The 19,913-nt window shown below is 35.7% G+C and overlaps 2 protein-coding genes across 3 annotated transcripts in view; one reads left to right on the forward strand and one right to left on the reverse strand.

Annotated features, from left to right (window-relative positions):
• zfyve21 (zinc finger, FYVE domain containing 21) overlaps positions 1-6,167 on the reverse strand; it is a 10,338-nt gene extending 4,171 nt beyond the window's left edge. The window contains exons 1-5 of one of the 2 annotated variants that reach the window (XM_084391294.1): positions 5,961-6,167; positions 4,502-4,552; positions 3,132-3,300; positions 1,547-1,622; positions 1,146-1,237 (exon numbers count right to left, since the gene is read on the reverse strand). In XM_084391294.1, coding sequence (XP_084247420.1) covers positions 1,146-1,237; positions 1,547-1,622; positions 3,132-3,300; positions 4,502-4,552; positions 5,961-6,086 — 514 coding nt within the window. In that variant the 5' untranslated portion in view covers positions 6,087-6,167. The remainder of the gene's footprint in view (positions 1-1,145; positions 1,238-1,546; positions 1,623-3,131; positions 3,301-4,501; positions 4,553-5,960) is intronic. The other variant, XM_084391295.1, reaches the window with a different exon arrangement.
• Positions 6,168-7,196: 1,029 nt separating this feature from the next.
• fhip2a (FHF complex subunit HOOK interacting protein 2) lies at positions 7,197-18,416 on the forward strand. Its single transcript, XM_084391585.1, has 17 exons — positions 7,197-7,558; positions 9,090-9,168; positions 9,259-9,428; positions 10,402-10,506; positions 10,589-10,711; positions 10,845-11,087; positions 11,171-11,367; positions 12,212-12,326; positions 12,531-12,607; positions 12,752-12,944; positions 13,963-14,135; positions 15,136-15,279; positions 15,376-15,466; positions 15,784-15,927; positions 16,215-16,355; positions 16,590-16,693; positions 17,362-18,416. The coding sequence occupies exons 1-17, from the start codon at positions 7,514-7,516 to the stop codon at positions 17,471-17,473; spliced, it is 2,256 nt and encodes a 751-aa protein (XP_084247711.1). The 5' UTR covers positions 7,197-7,513; the 3' UTR covers positions 17,474-18,416.
• The last annotated feature ends 1,497 nt before the right edge of the window (positions 18,417-19,913 follow it).

Below are 19,913 nucleotides of genomic sequence, written 5' to 3' on the forward strand. Positions count from 1 at the left end.
GCACGCAAGTAGAACATCTAAAGCCGGATTCAACCATATATTTATGTACACAATATTAATCTTTTACATTGTAATCCTTTTATTTGTAATATTTGGCATGCTTGTGTGATGCTGCGCATCCCTGTGTGTGTAATAAGCAGAGTCTACACGCATTGTGGACCGACCTATAGGCGCACATTACTAAAGCGCTCTTTAAATAACAAAATAAATACTGCGCCAGGTTTCAGTTAGTCAATGGCGCAGTCTATTTCAGTTGCCTCAAAATAGCAACGTGCCAACAATGCGCCTGAACACACCTCGGTTTCAGACGAGCAGCCCATGGGCGCACAAATGCATTTGCTATTTAAACAACGTGGCGCAGGACGTGAAAATGATAACTGCGTCGGGCTGAAACTAGCAAAAAACACTTGCATCGCGCCTGGGTGTATGATAGGGCCCAATATGTTTTTGCATTGTTTATAAAATATCAAAACAAGTGTCATTTATGTTTAAACCTACAGTGAACCAACTTTATACATCAATTAAAAATCACCTTTGGAACCAGTACAGCCAATACAGTGAAGCCAATGATGGCAAAAAAGAATGTCTCGGAAATGTGAAGTTAGTCAAAAGAAAAGCTTGAGCAGAAAAGGTTTGATACTTTATAACTAATGCAATGACATTTTTAAGTGTGATTCAAGTGTCCAAAAACTACTTGGGGCAACTGAATAGTGTGTATAGAGTTAATTTCACTCAGCACTACAGTGCAATGTTAATAGCCATCAGCATTCAGTTAAAGCAGAAATCAATCCAGCATTCATGTAGTCATGTGACTATTTGAAGCTTCCTGTGTCATAATATGTGAAGCTTTCAAAGAAATCTCTGTATATCCCATTATCAGATAAGGCCATGCTTCCCGTCTGTATGACGTGATAGAATAAATCTCAGCTCATAATCATATCCCTTTATATACATGCAAGAATTAATATTTAAAAACAAAGAGGTTTTAACATCCTCAAATGCTGTCCTCAATGCTAGCAAATGTGCTAAGATCACAAAACTTTGCTCTTCTTTACAGTCATTACATTAACCTAGTGTCCAATGAATAGTCTCAAAAATCAATAATTGTTTATATTGCTCTGACAGGTTTCTCCTCAAAGCCTCACCTCCCGGAGTCGAGCCCTCAGTCAACACCTGCATACTGGAAATGCGAGACAGCTCCACCTCAAAATGACTGTCACCGTCTAGGAAGAGATATCTAAAAGAGCAATAAAAGATAGACTTTAAAGGGATAGTTCACCCAAAAATGAACATTTGTTACAAACCTGTATACATGTCTTTGTTCTGCTGAATACAAAGGAAGATATTTGGAAGAATGTTTGTAACCAAGCAATTCTCGCCCCCCATCGACTACCATAGTAGGAAAAAAATACTTCCTTTGTGTACAGCTGAACAACTTGAGGGTGAGTAAATGATGACAGAATTTTCATTTTTGTGTGAACTATCCCTTTAAGATATGCTACTTCACATCTAAAGAAGTCAATTTTGTGGGCGCCTACACGCATACCTGTGATTATTGGACAAGCGGCAGACCATGGTCTCTGATTTCTCTGAGGAACCCACTTTGACCCCGAAAGTTCCTCCTACAATACAGGAAAAAGGCTGTAAGGTTGTCAGTGTAAAGACTTATTGGTGTATTTGACAACATTTTCCACATAAATAAAAGATCTCAGTGTTTACAGTACCAAAATTCCAAGTAGCCATTTTCTTTAGTCACACTGCAACAATAAACATCTTCAAACATCAGTGTTTTCAGATTCAAAACAGACTGTTAGACTTGCATCATGAGACAGCTCTAAAGTCAATTACATCCAGATGAAAAATCTGGGTGATGTACAGTACCATTCAAAAAGTTTGGGGTCGGTAAGACTTTAAAGATTTTGAACACAGGCATAAGAGAAGTCCCTTATTCTCACCTAGGCTGCATTTATTTGATACAAAAATACATTAAAAACAGTAATATTGTAAAATAATATTACAATTTAAAATAGCCATTTTCTATTTGAATTTATTTTAAAATGTCATTTATTCCTGTGATGCAAAGCTTCGGTGTCACATGATCCTTCAGAAATCATTCTAGTAAGCAGATTTGATGCTCAAGAAACATTTCTTATTATTATCAGTGTTGAAAACAGTTGTGCTGCTGAATATTTGTGTGGGATTCCATCCCTGCTGAATAAAAGTATTCATTCCTTACAAAAGAAAGTTCTTACTGACCCCAAACTTTTGAAAAAGTGCTATTAAGGAAACATTTTAGGAAAGCACCGATATTAAAATTCTGGCTGATACTGATAAGCGAATTATTTTCAGGGTGAATAAATCAAATAAATCAATTGTTTTACATGCTTCAAGTGAACTTGGGAATGACAATATTATACAATATGAAACTGCATTATCATTTTGAGATATGCTAAAGATTCCATTTCAAGTCAAGTCACCTTTATTTATATATAGCGTTTTATACAATACAGATTGTTTTGTCTGAGTAACGAGTTCAGTAATTCAGCTAAAAAGCAGCTCTGCAGAAAACAGTGATGACATCACTCAGCTAAGATGAGTTTTCATCTAACAGTGCCAGTGCGGTCAAAACAGTAATATTGCTGAATATTAATATTTAACAATGTTGCTGAATTATTTGTGTGTTTAAACATGAACTTTAAGTGTGTTTTAGATGAAAGCAAAGGTGATCCAAATATTAAAATAGGCCAAATGAGTATGCAAAATTACATTTTCAATATAGCCCATATATAATTGATATACAGTACTGCATCCCTAGTTGTGATCACAGAACTGTGTATTTTTCCTGATACCATCAGAACAGTATTTGCCAAACACACACACTCATGCAAACACAGAGTAGCTAAATGATATTCCCAGCTGCAGTGAAGTTGAGTCTCAGGTAAAGGATAACTCATTAAGTCAGTGTACACTGAAGTAAGTTACAGGAGTTATGTAACATACATACCCTCTTCCATGGCCTATAATAGCAACATCATAAACTTTGAACAGCGAGTCTATGAATGCAAAAGCGGGAATAATCGTGTCAGTGGTCTAAAGCTAAAAGCATTTGAGTGCATGTTTGTTCAACCCACCGGCAGTGAGCACTTTAAGCTGTTTGTCGTAAAACTCCACCTCTTTCTGTGAAATGAGGCTGCACTCCGCACACTGCCTCACCGGATCCACAAAACACATCCTGGGCAGAGACACTTTCTGACTGCAGCATTTATCGCAGAAACACCGACCGCAGCGCCGGCAGTGATGCTGACATACAAAGAAGAAACACTTATTGCTTTAAATCCAATGCAATTACATCAAACACACAATAGCTGCAAAATAGTAAAGCAAATATATATACACAATACAATATATTATATTATATATATCAATATCATTGTTAAACGTCAAATGAACAAATATACACTGTCATTCAAAAGTTTGAGATCAGTAAGATTTTTTTAATGTTTAAAAAAATGTTTTTTAATGCACATGATTCTTCAGAAATCAGTAGAATTCAGTAATATTTTGATTTGCTGCTCACGAAAAATGTATTATCAATGTTGAAAAGAGTTTTTTTCAGGATTCTTTGATGAATAGAAAGTAAAAAAAAAAAAGAATGAAAAAAAAAGAAGAAAACAGCATTTATCTGAAATAGAAAGCTTTTATAACATTATGCACTACTGTTCAAGTGTTAATCCTGAAAAACAATTGTACACAACTGTTTTCAACACTGATAATAATAATAAATGTTTCTTGAGCAGCAAATCAGCATATTAGAATGATTTGTGAAGGATCATGTGACAATTTCTGACAATTCAGCTGTGCATCACAGGAATAAATTATATTTTTTAAATATATCCAAATAGAAAACAGTGATATTAAATTGAAATAATATTTAACATATATTACAGTTTTTTTTTATATTTTTAATCAAATAAATGCAGCCTTGGTGATCATAAGAGACCAGATTATTCAATAAAAATAATTGTTAAAAAAAAAAAAAAAAAAGCTAAGGTAAGTGTTATGACCAAAATCATTTATGAGTAATTTTATATCATGGTAACAGTATATTACAATATAGTTATTCGTTTTACATAATGTTTACAATTACATAACATAATGGATGTGAACTAAAAGATATTAAAAAAAACATTGTTTTTATTGTACAAAAAAATTCTATACCATCACATAACCACAATGACAGAGATATAAACACACTAAAAGAACAGTCAGTAACAGGAAAGCAAAAAAAGAGAAAAATGGAAACAGGAAGGGAAACTTGCAATGACATCCTATTGCAAAACTAAACACAAAGACACTTAGGAACAAATCAAACTGAAAGGAAGACACTGATAAAGGGTATCTCTATTAGCAACAATACAGCAACTTCCATTTTCCTGTGTGTGCGAACATTCATAACTCTGTTCGAAATTACTCCTGACACAAGATGAGTCCACATGCTTACCTTCCTGGTGATGAAGTCAAACTTAGTGTCACACTGCATACATCTGGGGCACTAAGAGAGGACACAAATGAAACATGAATTTTAAAGGCTCTTTATTAAAACACAAATATAGTGAAGAACAGGCACCTGTATAACTCTATCTGCTGCAAGAGTCGATGGCATTTCATTAGGAAAGTGTGGCAGAACACCCTAGAGACTTTAGCTGAATTTAGTTATCCTATCTGTGCGTAGAAGCAATACAATCAAGGCCAAAACCTTTAAGGCAAAATGTATGGTAATGTTATCTGACAGCGGCCACAGTCAACCAGAAACAGCCTGTTTGAGTCAGATAAAACAGTTCAGGTCTGACCACAGTTTCATGTCTAAGCATTTAAAGGTTAGTTCGCCCAAAAATGAAAAATTCTGTCATCAATTACTCGCCCTCATGTCGTTCCAAACCCGTATGACTTACATTCATTTCATCTTTGGAACACAAATAAAGATCTTTTTGATGAAATCTGAGAGATTTCTGTCCCTCCATTGACAGCTACGCAACTACCACTTTGACACTTCAAAAAGTGCATAAAGAGATTGTAAATCTAACCCATATGAATGGAGCAGTTTAGTCCAAATTGGTGTCTCTTCAGAAAATTTTGACAAAACCACTCAATTCATGTGGATTAGTTTTATGATCTCTTTATGAACTTTTTGAAGCATCAAAGTGGTAGTTGAAAGTCTTATGGGGACATGAGGGTGAGTAATTAATTGTTGAACTATCCCTTTAATATGTAATCTTACCAACAAAGCCCTAAATATCATGAGCTCAGCTGTATAATTTATTAACATGTTTACATAATATAGTACAGTTTCGATAAAATCTACTCCTCCCAAAAATAAATCCTTTTAACTAATTTATTTGTTTAAAGTATTGTAAAACATTCCTGTTAACGGGTTAAATATGCAGGGAATTTCTTGGACAGTTGTTTCTTCTTTTAAATTTAATGCGAGAATAACACGGAATGTGTCGTACAGATATAAGATTATGCAGTTGTTTCTGCATGCCTCAGCATAATATAGCCTAATGAATGGGCGTGGCTAATCATTTGACAGTCTCTTGCGTTTACGCCATACAGAATCATTGAAGAAAGTTTGTTGCATAGTACATGCCCCAAAAGTCAATCAATAACACATATGAAGAGTTGCTGTTGTCCAGTGTTTCTGTCCACAGTCGTGGATGTTTGCTCGCATACACACTCTAAAGCACAGAGATGCATTGATGTCCATGCATCTGAGATAATATCTGTTCAAATGATCCAAGACTAGCCATCTTTTTTTCTTTGTAACACCATCTTGGAAACTTGCAAACTATTTCCTACTGGCTCTTGTTGCCTTGAGTAAACAACGCCCAAAGACAGAGACAGACCATTGACCAACCACCACAGCATCAGCATCATCTTCATCTGTGATCAAGATTCATTACCTCTTTATCCGGAACCCACTGCGGCTCATCCAGGGAAAACGGACTGTTGAAAGCGCCGTTTTCCGGTACCATACGGAGTCCGCTCGGGCTCCGGACCAGCTTTTTGCCGTCAGGCACCGCGGACATATTTGTGTTTATGAGTGCGCAGCTGCTGCTCTGAGAAGAACAGCACAGGCATCAGCACAACACTCACACAGGCACACCTTCAGCATAAGAGTCCTTCCTTTCACCATTATTATTATATATATATATATATATTATATTATATATGTATTATATGTTTAATATATATATTATTGTTATTATTATTATTATTATTACTACAGCAAATATTATTCATTACACACTACCTTAAATGTTAACATTTTCCCAAATCCTCACAGTGTATTGTGAAGTATTTGGGCACCATTAAAATTCATGAATTCCATAGTTTTCCTTCCAATTGCAAATTAAGCAATTGCAAATGTTTTATTTTAAACGAGCCTTTAATTTTTTTTTTATATTTTTTATATATTTTTTTTTTTATAAATAAGAATCTAGTTATCTTTGATTTACAGATTTTAAAATAAGAGTCCTTTGGATTTTATTATTATTATTACAAATGTTAGTAATTACACTACCTTAAATGTTAACATTTTCCCAAGTACTCAAAGTGTATTGTATTGTCTAACCATGGATTTTACAAAAAAGAAAAAAAAAGTATTTGGGCACTTAGGGCACAATTAAAATGCATGCATTCCAACGTATTCCTGTCAATTGCAAAACTAAAATAAACCAATACTTCATACTAATGTTTTGTTTAAGCGAGCCTTTCAAAAAAAAAAAAATTTAATATATTTATAAAAATATATATATTTATTTATTAAATAATCTCGTTTAAGATTTACAGAAAGTACAAACGTATGAGTCCTTGGTTTTACAATAAGAGTCATTTTGATTTTATGTTATCCTCTTGATTATTATTAATAATAATAATAATAATAATAATCATCATATTATAACAACAAAATACACAGTTTTGAAATGTATGTGATATTTCCAGAGAACTGTGCAATGCCTCGATCGGCTTATGTAGGTCCTGTCAGTTTTCTATTTACAATTTAATTTGTTTCAGCTTTTTTGAAAGATCATCAAAGCTTTTAAATCACTATATAAAATACAATGTCAGTACAACATTTAATTGAATATCGGCTGATCATTTTTCTTTTTTTCTTTCTTTCAGTCTTTCAGTTTTGCCGGCGTCTGATGTGCGTTAGCAGAAGAGAGTGACCAGTGATCTCAGAATCGGTGTTCAGCTTCTTCTAGCGCAATGAGAGTGCCACCGTGGCCTTAAAAAGACAACCTTACATTATTCTCTCGCTGTAGCTGTGCTTGATTTTCTTCACCTACGTTACAGTGTGTGTTGACATGTAAACACACACTATCGCGTTATCGGTATATATGTAGTCCAGTGTGTTTTAGTGTAAGTGTTCAATCTGGATCACCGCAGAAGGAGTAGCAAAGGAGGGAAGAGAGAGGAGATCTCCAGAAAACTCCTCCTGTCCAAAAACAACATGTTCTCCAAATTTACCTCCATCCTGCAGCACGCCGTCGAGGCGGTGAGAGCTTTTTTAACTATCTGACCACATTTAAATGACTGCTTGACTAGGGAAATTAGAAATGGGAAAGTGATAGTCGGTCAGTGTTGATGTGTTGAAGGCCTGCTAGCTAACAGCTAGCTAAACAGCTTATGTAGTAAATAACACATGACAGACAAAACCTCTGAAACGGGTTTAACAATCTCCCCGCGCGTGTTTAAGGGTGTGAATCCGCTCGATTGTGGTTTATTGCGTTTTTATTGTTGGTCTGGACATTATAAGCCTTTGTTTGCTGAGTATTTTAGCAGCTGTGCTAAATCTTGCGCAATTCGAGGATTGTTCGGTTAAAGGTCTTCATGTACGCGAGCCTCTCGGGATTGTAATCAATGTAAAGTAACAGTTATCACATTTTAGGAGAGATACTGCCTGTATAATGTTAAATGTACATTAGGTGAATCCGTGATAGCCAGTTAGCATGCTAGCGGCTCATTTGCAGGATGTAAACAAGACGGCTGTTACTAGGACACGCGTACAAATCCAAACTAATGTACGATTGTCTTAAAATGTTTACATGGTAGTGTCTAAATACATGTGTGTGTATAATAAAATAATATTAAGAAAATGAATCGTACATTAGTTTTGATTCGTGCGCGTGTCATAGTGACAGCCGTTTTGTTTACAGCCATATAACGTTATAACTTGCATGCATTCTATTGTATTAAATACATAAGTTACATAAAAAGCATTTAAACACATGCACAATTTTTTTTTATGTCATTCAATACATTAATATCAAATTAAAATAATGACAAAATGTCAGTTGAATTAGCACTTATTTTAAAGTAGGATAGCACAAACCCTCTTTACATGCAACATTTTTCACAAAAAAGTTTTGGTCGATATTGAAATCTCGATTATTTAACACAATTTTTGGTGGGCAATAGGATTAAAGTCACAATTATCGATACTTCAGCAAAAATTAATACTAGGTTATCTAATGTAAGAAAAAGGTCCTCAAAATAATTACACAAGACAAGTAAACAGTCAGCAAATGAATGCAAGAACAAGTGTTTAACAGAGTTTTAAGTTTTTCAGGAAGGTGTACTAATGGTAATATTCAGATAAGGAATAGCTTGCAACAAAAAAATCGAATAATCAAATGTAAAAATGTAAAAGCACTGCATAGTCTTATCGTACAGTGTACACATTAAATATAGATTAGTACTATTAAGGCTACTTAAGTTATTCAGTCAAGATCAGTGAGTGATTTTCCTTTGTCATTTGTTGTTTGACTATCATCATTAATGACTACAACAGGTTTATTAGGCTGCTGTCACTTTAAGAGCTAATGCACATATCCATACAGTTACATAAGCGTTTTCTTTCTGTTTGCAGAGGACAGTTGATTTTTGTTTTTAACTTAAGTGTCCAATTACTTTTGGATTGTAATGGCGTAATGTGTTACATACATGCATTATGTTGCTGTAAAGTGCATAATCATATAGTAGGAACTAGGCATTTAATTTTTATAATAGTTTGTTTTATTTTTCAGCTTGCACCATCACTGCCATTACAAGAGGACTTTGTCTATCATTGGAAGGCTATCACACATTATTACATAGAAACCTCAGGTAAGAGATCACCTGCAGTGATAGTCAATCTCGCTTGTTGTGCTTTATTACCGAAGAACCATACGTCATCTTCTGTTCATGTTTTTGTAGATGACAAAGCCCCAGTGACAGACACCAACATTCCCTCCCATCTGGAGCAGATGCTGGATATTCTGACCCAGGAGGAGAGGGAGAGAGAGTCAGGAGAGACGGGACCCTGTATGGAGTATCTTCTCCACCACAAGATCCTGGAGACGCTCTACACCCTAGGCAAAGCAGATGTCAGTGTTTTAGTTACAAGTAGTGCTTTTCACTGGTTTCTGTCAATTGCATAATCGAAGTTTTAAAGTATGACTTGTAAATTTTAGGAATGTTATCCAAATGTTTTTATGTTTAGAATAAGGCTCTGTTTCAAAACTTTCTTAGGCAGCATCTTAACTCAAATTAAATGTCAGTGACAGATTTGTAATGCTCACACACTCAACAGTTTGTTTCAGGAGAGTTTTCCATTATCATAACTATGCCTAACTTTTAGAACTGCCTATGTGCTTATAATGCCTAAAACTGCTGCCTATACAGCCAGTGTACTAGATTTGGGAAGAAAGCTTAGAGTAAAAATGATTTGTGGCCAGTAGAGACCTGCTCATTTACTGTGAGTCATGTTTAGTAAGAGAGACTGTATAAATAATGATTAATGTTTTGACACGCTCTACCGTTCATGTTTGGGTTGATTCACTTTTTTTTTCTTTTGAAAGAAAGAAAGACATTATTACTTTTATTCAACAAGGATGCATTAAATTATTCAAAAGTGGCAGTAAAGACATTTATGATGTTTAAAAAGATGAATATTTCCAATTTAATGTTAATTATTAAGCAGTGCAACTGTTTTCAACATTGATAATAATAAATGTTTCTTGAGCAGCAAATCATCATATTAGAATTATTCCTGAAGGATCATGTGACACTGAAGACTGGATTAATGATGCTGACAATTCAGCTTTGCATTACAGGAATAAAACATTCAATTTGATTTAAATAGTATTACTATTTCACAATTGTACTGTTTTTTTGACCAAATAAATGCAGTCTTAATGAGCGTAAGAAGCTTACTTCAAACATTAAAAAAAGACCCCAAACTTTTGAATGGTAGTGTAAGTTAAACGATTATTATTTTAATACCTGTGATTCTTTGATCTTAATTAATGTACCAATAAATTCTATCTGTCTTTTTTCCTCCTGTGTGCTCTTCCCTAGTGCCCTCCTGGAATGAAACAGCAGGTTTTGAGTTTCTACACCAAATTGTTGGGTCGAATTCGGCAACCACTCCTGCCTCACATCAACGTGCACAGACCTGTGCAGGTGATAAGAATTACTGTCTTCACACTTTAAACATAGAAAAATCCTTTCAATCTTTAACCGACCATCCATGATGTATCCTCAGAAACTGGTCCGCCTTTGCGGGGAGGTTCTAGCTGCTCCTACAGAGAACGAAGAGATCCAGTTTCTGTGTACCGTCTGTGCCAAACTTAAGCAGGACCCATACCTCGTCAACTTCTTCTTGGAAGTGAGTGTTGGGGGATGTGTGTAGTAGTTTGACTTTTCAAGATGGGCTCCGTCTGTGTAGAAAGCATATTAAGACACGCTTCTGACACACATGGCTATATCTAACATTTTAATTTCTCCATGTGTTTCTGCAGAATAAGAATAAAAAGTTGGATACTGCTAAAGGTGGTGGAGCTGATTTGGTGAAAGATCCGTCTTCTCCAGATACAGGACAGAATCAAAACCAAAATTCCAGTCTGGTCACATCCGTACAGGAAGGTGCAGCAAGTCAAGCCACAAGCCCATGGGAAGCAAGTCCGTCCTCAGTCCACACTACACTGCCAAACAATGACAACTACAACCTAGTCAGCTCCCTGCTTAACCTCACTAAGAGTCCAGTAAGTGCGTCTCTCTGTCTCTAAACTCGCCATCCTGATGAATTTGATTGTTTGCGTGTTAACTGATCTTTTCTCTTTCTCAGGATGGGCGTATTGTGGTGAAGGCATGTGAAGGTCTCATGCTGATAGTCAGTTTGCCTGAGCCAGCTGCAGCCAAATGCCTCACAGAGAACACTGAGCTCAGCCAACTCCTCACCGACCGGCTGGCGCAGTTCTACCGGGCCCTTCCCCAGTCCATGGACCCTCTAGATATTGAAACTGTGGAGTCCGTAAACTGGGGGTACGTGACTATCTAAACCAGTACCTATATTATATTGCTAACATTTGCAAAATGAATGGAATTTTTTACATTTAGAAATATTGGTGTTGTCAGGCAGAAACCTCGTATCTCCATATTTCATTTTTTTCATTTTTTTTTTTATAAATCATTACTATTGGTCACCCTTTATGTCCATCTGTGGGTTTTGCAAATATTTAACCAATGAAAATAATGAAAAAGAGCTTGGGATTAAATCTCAAACTGTCAGTCAAACCTCGTAATTCCACCCGCCTCTATCGTGAATGAAGTGCCACAACCAGTTTGGACAGTCTCGGCTTTTTTGCAATGCAAGGGTAAATAAAGACAGCATTTTCTTTACTCTAGAAACACTATATATATATACTCATAGCTACAGTAAACTTTATATTCCGTAAGTTGAATGCGATGCACTTACTACCTCAGATGACTACCTCAGACCATGACTTGCCGTTCTAATGATGAACAAAACGCGCGTATCTCCGACATTCGCTGGTCATAAACCTCGTAACTCAGTTTAGGTATTAAATAATATTATGGTGCATGCAAGTGATATATAAAGCCACATATCAACTTTACAACACAGTTTAATTATTTAAAAAATACAACTTTTTTATATATATATATATATTTTGCATTTTGCATTTTGCATTTTGACCTAACAGACTGATTCTTGCCAGTTACATTCAAAATGTTTTCACTGGTTTCTAAACTCCAGTATTTTTTGTAACTACACTACTACTATTACAACTGGATTCCATGGACAAATATAATATATTTGTATTTAACTAAATACAAAATGTTGTTTATTTTTCGTGTGTATTTGTAGGCTGGATGTGTATAATCTAAAGGAGGATGCTGCTGCTTTTGTGGGCAAACGTGCCCTCATTTCCTTCCTGTCATGGCTGGACTATTGTGATCAGCTCATCAAAGAGGCTCAGAAGGTAAAGACAATTTAATCAAAAAACAGAAGATGGGTAAATACTGAATCATGCTCAAAATCTGTCTACAAATTACAAGAAAATATATAAATACATAAACATTTTTGTCCATATCAGATGGGCAGTTTCATAAACAGAGGATGAAAATTCACATAATGAGGTGTGTGTTTGGTAAAATATTTGTGTTTTGCTCCTCTGTAACGTTAGACGGCTGCTGCAGTTCTGGCCCGGACCGTGAGAGAGCGCTTCTTTGTTACTGTAATGGAGCCTCAGCTGATGCAAACGTAAGTATGTAAGCTATCTCAGGTTTGTTTACCAGTCTCACAGACTTTGAAACTGCACCTACACCCCAAAGCTATGAATTGAACAGAAAATATGAGTTTTCTTTCTCACGCTTTCTCATTCTTTTCATGTTTGTCTCATTCCAGCTCAGAGGTTGGAATTCTGACTTCCACAGCCCTGTTAAACAGGATCATCAGACAGGTGACGTCAGAAGCCCTACTTCAGGAGACCATTTACTTCCTGTTGGGAGAGGGAACGGGGCCAGAGACACTTGCTGGCATTACCCAGCATCCCCTGAGACACAGACTCATAGAACATTGTGACCACTTGTCAGATGAGGTAACCCTGGCTGCCATGACTGCATTAATCGATGCATTTCATCCTTCTTTGATCAGATGATCTAAAGGTTTTGTGAGCTCCTAAAGGCAGGGTCAAACATTAACATACAAAATATTTATGTATTTATTGTTATTATTAAATTAGAATCCAGTATATTGTATATTCAATACAGCTTTTATTTATTTTAGGAATGCACAATATATCGGCCATCGGCCGGTATATGTTCATTTATAATGTTTTCGTTATCGGCATAATAAGAAAATTTGGCCGATATATTAAAGCCAATAAACAATGGATTATTTCCTTCAGCTGAGACTCTTCAGATGCGCACTGTTCGCCATGATGGTTTTGAACTGCTTGAAATATGATTGGAATCACTTCAAAAAAGGAAAATACAGATAAGTGCAACATGTGCTGTAATATAGACTGTATAAAATTATAATGAGAATATTATAAATGTGTGCTTGGGACATGGCTTTTAATGGTGAGACTTTTGTTTTGTAATTAGTTCTCAAAAATTATATAAAAAATTGGATTTCGATTTATCGGCCGATATATCGGTTATCGGCTTTCAAATTTAAAGAATTATCGGTTATCAGTATCTGCCAAAAATTTTATATCAGTGCATCCTCAATTTATTTATTGAATGGTTAGAACGCCTCTTCAATTCTAAATCATGTTCCTACCAATTTGGAATTTTTTAAAATGGTGATTTCCAGAACTGCAAAAATCATGGAAAACAAAGTAACTGGAAATACTCATTTCTATAGTGAAGTCTTGGAAATTTGTGTTAAAAAAGTATGAGAAATATGTTATAGAGGTTTAGAACTGATGAAAAAGTTGGGAACCCCTGATCTAGCAAAGCTTCTGTGGTTCCATATGTTAATTGTACTGTGATCAGCACTATATATTAAACGAGAAGTCGTACACAGTCATTGGATGTTAATGCATTCTAGATTTACTGCAGCAATTCTTAAGGTTTATGTTCATGAAATTCTGGTTCTGTGTCTGGTTCTAGATAAGCATCATGACTCTACGGCTCTTTGAGCATCTGCTGCAGAAACCATGTCAGCACATTTTGCAGAACCTGGTGCTGCGCTGCTTGGAAGAGCGCAACTACATGGAGAACAAACAGCCGGAGGAACGAGAGGAGCGCGAGCACATGGAGAACGGCCAACCACATGATGCCGTGTAAGAGCTGCTGTCTCCACTGCTGCTAAACTTCCAGATCATTCTGATCGATGCGTCTGCATGCTTCTAGAACATGCAAAATCATAAATGCACTGCAATTTGTGAATGAATAAAACTTAAATGCAAGTCAATCAAAGTAATATTTTTGAAATGTGTTTGGATTGGTTGCTGTATAATGATACTAATTAATTAGTAATTAAAGGTAAAGTGTGAATTTTTTTTTTTTTTATGTTACAAATACTTTTTGATCTTAATATGCAGAAAACATAATTTAGGGTGACTTCCCCTGAAAAAGTGAAACACTTGGTCGGTATCTGTGGCAATAAAAAAAAAAATTGCTCTGTTTTGTTTTAGCTTGCAGTGCAACATTTTCACAACCAATGCATTGAATTAGGACAGCTCTGCCTGTTTGGTGATCAATGGCAAACAAGAAGAGTGGGGAAACCTGTTTGACAACAGACAAATTACACACACCACCTTTAAATAAATCCCTCATACAACAACATTTCATTCACAAATTGACACACATTAATACAATTAAACTGATTCAGATATAGTTTTGAATCACAAAGTGCAGAGGAATGTTGCTTATTGCACTTATAAAACACTGACAACAGTAAGACAATGTTCAATAAATGGTTCCATTTATTCGTAGTAATAATCTGAATAAACAATTCTTCCACCAAATAATATTGGTCGTAAGCCTTACTGTTTGCCTCGCTATCTGTTAATGAGGCATTTTAAGTAATGGGTCTGAGTAATCAAAAATGTGCCAGACATAAATCCATAATCACTCATTCTAATAAATGGGACTATATAATGGTGGTGTTGGGCTAATGTAGTTATACATATATGTTCCTTTAAAAATCTAGCTGTAGTGATAGCCTTGTTTTTTGTTCTTGGGTCATCTTTTGTGAATCTTCAGAGATCATAGCAGATATTTCTGAGATGTAGTATACATGTAATAGTCTAATTACATTGATTTGTATTGTTTCCCCAGAGATCTGGAAGAAGACCCACTGTTCTCAGATCTTTCACCCGATAACAGACTCTCCAGCCCTGATTGGTTAAGCTGCTCTCCGCCACCAAGCACAGAACATGCAAAGCCTGATGGGAAGACGGAGGTTCACAAAATAGTTAACAGGTACCGCAGGATACCCTCTGTTGTGATATGCCAGATTCATCATTTTGTGATAAATATTAACTTCCCATATAATAATTCTGCGTTCTCCCCCTGTAGTTTCCTGTGTTTGGTGCCTGATGAGGCAAAATCATCCAATCAGGTTGAGGGCACAGGCTATGACACCTACTTGAGAGATGCACACAGACAGGTAAGGAAGAAATAAACAAAATGTGGTGAATATTCAATATATTCCATAGCTTTAATTGACAGATGCATTAAGATAAAATTAAGTACATATACATTTATTTAATTTCATAACCCAAACACTTTTGAATTGACACACTGGTGTGTGCAAAAAGTGCATTACAATTATTATAAGATATAAATAAATATAAATATATAGAATAAAATGAGTCTCTATGGCCCTGTAAAAATTGCTCTGTTTATTTGAGCGTGCAGTACAACATACTAACATTGACACAACCATTGGAGTGATTCTCATCATATTTGGTTGCATGTTGACAGTTTCGGGACTATTGTGGAGTTTGTCAGAAGTGGGATTGGCGCAGCAGTCCGAAACCCTTTGAGAAGTGTAATCTGGACAGTCCTTTTTTCGAAGGACACTTCCTCAAAGTGTTGTTTGACAGAATGGGGCGAATCCTCGATCAGGTATGTGAACTGATGTATGATAGCTCTCAACGTGACAAAAAACACCACAAAAGTTGAACATACGACTTATGCACTATAACCCAAATCTAGATACATTCGTATTGCTTCAGAAGACTTAAAATACAGTGCTTCTATAACGCTTTAATGGTGGTTTTGTCATTTTAGATTGCTCATTCACTTTCTTTACATAGATAATACATTTGTAAAATGATGCATTTTTATTAAAACCATCTTTGGATGATGGATGTCCTCCTGATGTCTCTCTTTGTTTCACTGTCTCCATCCAGCCGTATGATGTAAACCTGCAGGTGACGTCTGTGTTGTCTAAGCTGTCTCTGCTGCCTCATGCTCATCTTCATGAGTTCCTGCTGGACCCGTACATTAACCTGGCGCCGGGCTGCAGGTCTCTCTTCTCAGTCATCGTCAGGGTATGTCTGCTGTTCTCCACACTGAATCCCTATTTTAAACACTATTAGCCATTTTAATGGACATCTTCATATAGTCTGTTAGACTGTATGTCATTTAGTGCAGCGCTATATGACTGGCATTTTTGTTGGATAGTTTGAATGACTGGATAAGTGTTCGATTATTATTATTTTAGTTTTTTATTTAGACACCTCAAAGACTGTTTAACCGACTGTTTGTGTTGATGGTTTGATCAGGTGGTTGGCGATCTGATGTTGCGAACTCACCGCATCCCTGAGTTCACCCCTAAACTCCTCCTGGTGAGGAAGAGACTGCTGGGACTAGAGCCAGAGGGGATGAGGTAAGGCTTGGATGTATTTATGTATGTGTATTTGCTCAAAAATCATGAGCAAAGATTACATTTTCCAACATGAATGCATAAAATGCCATAGAGGGCCCTACAGTCAAAGTGTTTTTTTTTGTGTGTGTGTGTGTGTATATATATCTATATCTATCTATCTATATCTATCTATATATATCTATATATATATATCTATATCTATCTATCTATCTATCTATATATATATATATATATATATATATATATATATATATATATATATATTGCACAGTAGCATTGGGTAAAAAAAATATTGATTTCTTGATTTAAATCAATTCTGATATCGATTCTTAAATCCCAAGAATCTATATTTTTGGTCTTGTTTTAGTTGATTCATGAACACTAAACATTATTTTTAACCTGTCTCCAGTGTCAGTTCAGAGAGATTCCCCCCCCCCCCCCCCTTGAGAACATTTACATGTACTTTACCTGATATTGTATATATCCAAATGAATAAATATTGAATTAAATCGAGATCTGAAATGAATCGAAACACAAGCTTGCGAATTCGAAATCGAATTTTGAAATGTGTGGCAATGCCTAGCCCTATGGTGCAGCCTGATCAGAGACTTGTTTCTTTACTGTGTGTCTGTTTTTCTGTGATAAAGAGGTTCAACTTTGTCTTACAGCGTTGATCACGTGACTTTGCTCGAGGGGGTTATTGTTCTGGAGGAATTCTGCAAAGAGCTCGCGGCTATCGCTTTTGTGAAGTTCCATGCGTCCGCCTCCACTTCCCCCTGATTATCTCGGTTGTGCACCGGACACAAACAGATGAATAAACAGACGAAAGGAGGCGGATGACACAGGAACGACAAACCCAACTGTACTCATCCCTCAGCACAGACTGCTGCCTGCGGCAGGACTCGCATTCAAGGATGCTTCATTCGTGTTATCTCTGGGATGTTTTCATAACTATGACTGAGCGTACTGTTTTAAAGGCACCGGAGAGGAGAATTTTGAAAAGAGATTTTGACTTTCGTGGAACAGCCCATGTGGAAAGGAGAGAGAGGATTTTGTAGCATTCATGTGTAAAGAAAAGAAACTATAACTTCCGAACGAAAGAATGGTAATGCCAAAAAAATTATGTTCAAAAGTAGAAAAAAGGAAATTGACTTAAATTTGATTCAAATAGTGAAATTCAATTAAATATTTAATTATTGATTAATGTTTGTCATTTGCAGTATCAAAGATGCTGTCATCTGTTCTCTGTTATTTTGAGGAAAAATAGTGTGAATACAAATGTCAAATGCAACATAAGTTAATTTGTAATGAAACATTGCAATAACTCAGGATTCAAAGTCTAGCTGTTTTTAAATAATTGGAGAACTAGACAACGAGCAGCGTTTTAAAAAAAAATCCTCTCTTTTTCTTTTTCTTTCCGGTAGTGTTTGCCGACACTTTTCTTTTAAAGCTAACCGGAACTGGACTGGATTGATTTGAGACTGGGCACATTTTGCACTCAAACCAGTTTTCACTGGTGCATTTCCAGAGAGCTGTTCATCATTTATGTTCCCGACAGTGTTCCTAAACCATTTTAAGTTGTTTAACTTGACATGTTATGTGTGTGTGCCTTGGTGCCAGCTAGACAGTGGCTGTGTCCTTCATCCTGTATCATCATGTATTTATTATTGATTTAAAAAATAGTTTTAATTGAGTAGTTCACCTAAAATACACCTAAAAACTCAAAAAAAAAATGTGTTCCTTGAAATGGCAGAATGTTCGAGCACATCATTTTCCGTGCAGTAAATATGAATGAGGATTTACGCAAAAAGTACCATAAAAGCGGTGCATATAACTTGTGCAGACAGTCGTCTGAAGCCATTGCGATAGATTTGTGTGAACTAAGAGGGAAACATTAAAGTCTTAAAGGGATAGTTCAACCAAAAATAAATATTCTGTCATCATTTACTCACCCTCAAGTTGTTCTAAACCTGTATGAGTTTCTTTGTTCTGTTGAACACAAATTTATTTTATTTATTTTTTGAAGGATGTTGATAACCAGACAGTTGATGGCCCCCATTGACTTCCATAGTATTTTTTATTTTATTTTTCATACTATGGAAGTCAGTGGGGACCAGCAACTGTTTGGTTACTGCTATTCTTCAACATATCATCTTTTGTGTTCAACAGAACAAAGACACTCGTGCAGGTTTGGAGCAACTTTAGGGTGAGAATAAATGATGACAGAATATTTATTTTTGGGTGAACTATCCGTTTAAGTCAAAAGGATTTCAGTGAATGGAATTTTGAATCTCTATATGTTCTGGCACAAAGATATTGTACGATTTTGAAAGGCTTGGAACATAGGGCACATGTCATATGGATCACTTTTATAATACTGGAAAAGTGGGAAATGTAATGGTTCAGAACAACATTAGGGTGAGCAAATGAGGTGAACAATTCCTTTTAAAGCTACTTTACTTTAGAGTTTATCTGCTTCCTCATAAGGGATCTTTAAAATGATACTTTTGCAATATGTGGCATTGTGTAATTATACCAGCAATAGTGTTATTCATCAGGCTGCTCTCTTCATCTGCTCCTGCTCTTTGTAAAGGACATTCTGAGCTTAATGCACACTGTGTACATTTGGCAAAGAAGGGGCACAGCTTGAAATAGGGTTGGGTTTTTTATTTTATGTTTGGAGAGCTGGATGCCTTGGCTTCGTGGCTTTGTTTAACTATCTTTACAGGGTTCAGATTTATGTATCTCAATCGTTACCTTGCATTTTTCCATCCATAATACAAGTGTATGTTTAAAGCTGCGTCACGTCAAGGTTCGCAATTATTTTCAAGAATTGCACACTAGTGTCTATTTATCTAATTTACATGTGCAGAAAAGCTAAATGTCTGTCTTTTTTTTATTTAATTTTCTTTAAAAACCAAAGGATGTATCGTCATATAGGAGCAGCGTGTCTGTTTCAGAGAGAAAGAGAAAATGATGGTTTTTTTTTTTTTTTTTTTGATCATGCACATTTTATACCAAGTTCTGAACTGTGTATATACAAATGTACAGTTATAACAGTAGTGAAGTCTGGTGTGAAATGCATGCAAGGTCATATTTGATAATATGCAGCAAAGGAAAGCAAATCACCTCCCTAACTACCTTCCATTCAGGTTTTTTTCTCTCTACTTTTGCTTATTTATGGTGATATTTGTAATGCCTTATTTTAAATGCAGTAATC

Source organism: Rutilus rutilus (assembly GCF_951802725.1).
Source record: "Rutilus rutilus genome assembly, chromosome: 20".
NCBI lineage: Eukaryota > Metazoa > Chordata > Actinopteri > Cypriniformes > Leuciscidae > Rutilus > Rutilus rutilus.

Coding starts and splice junctions, on each gene's coding strand:
- fhip2a (XM_084391585.1), top strand. CDS start 7,514: ATGTTCTCCAAATTTACCTCCATCCTGCAGCACGCCGTCGAGGCG. Junction 10,712..10,844: donor TCGTCAACTTCTTCTTGGAA/GTGAGTGTTGGG, acceptor GTGTTTCTGCAG/AATAAGAATAAAAAGTTGGA. Junction 12,327..12,530: donor TCATCAAAGAGGCTCAGAAG/GTAAAGACAATT, acceptor CTGTAACGTTAG/ACGGCTGCTGCAGTTCTGGC.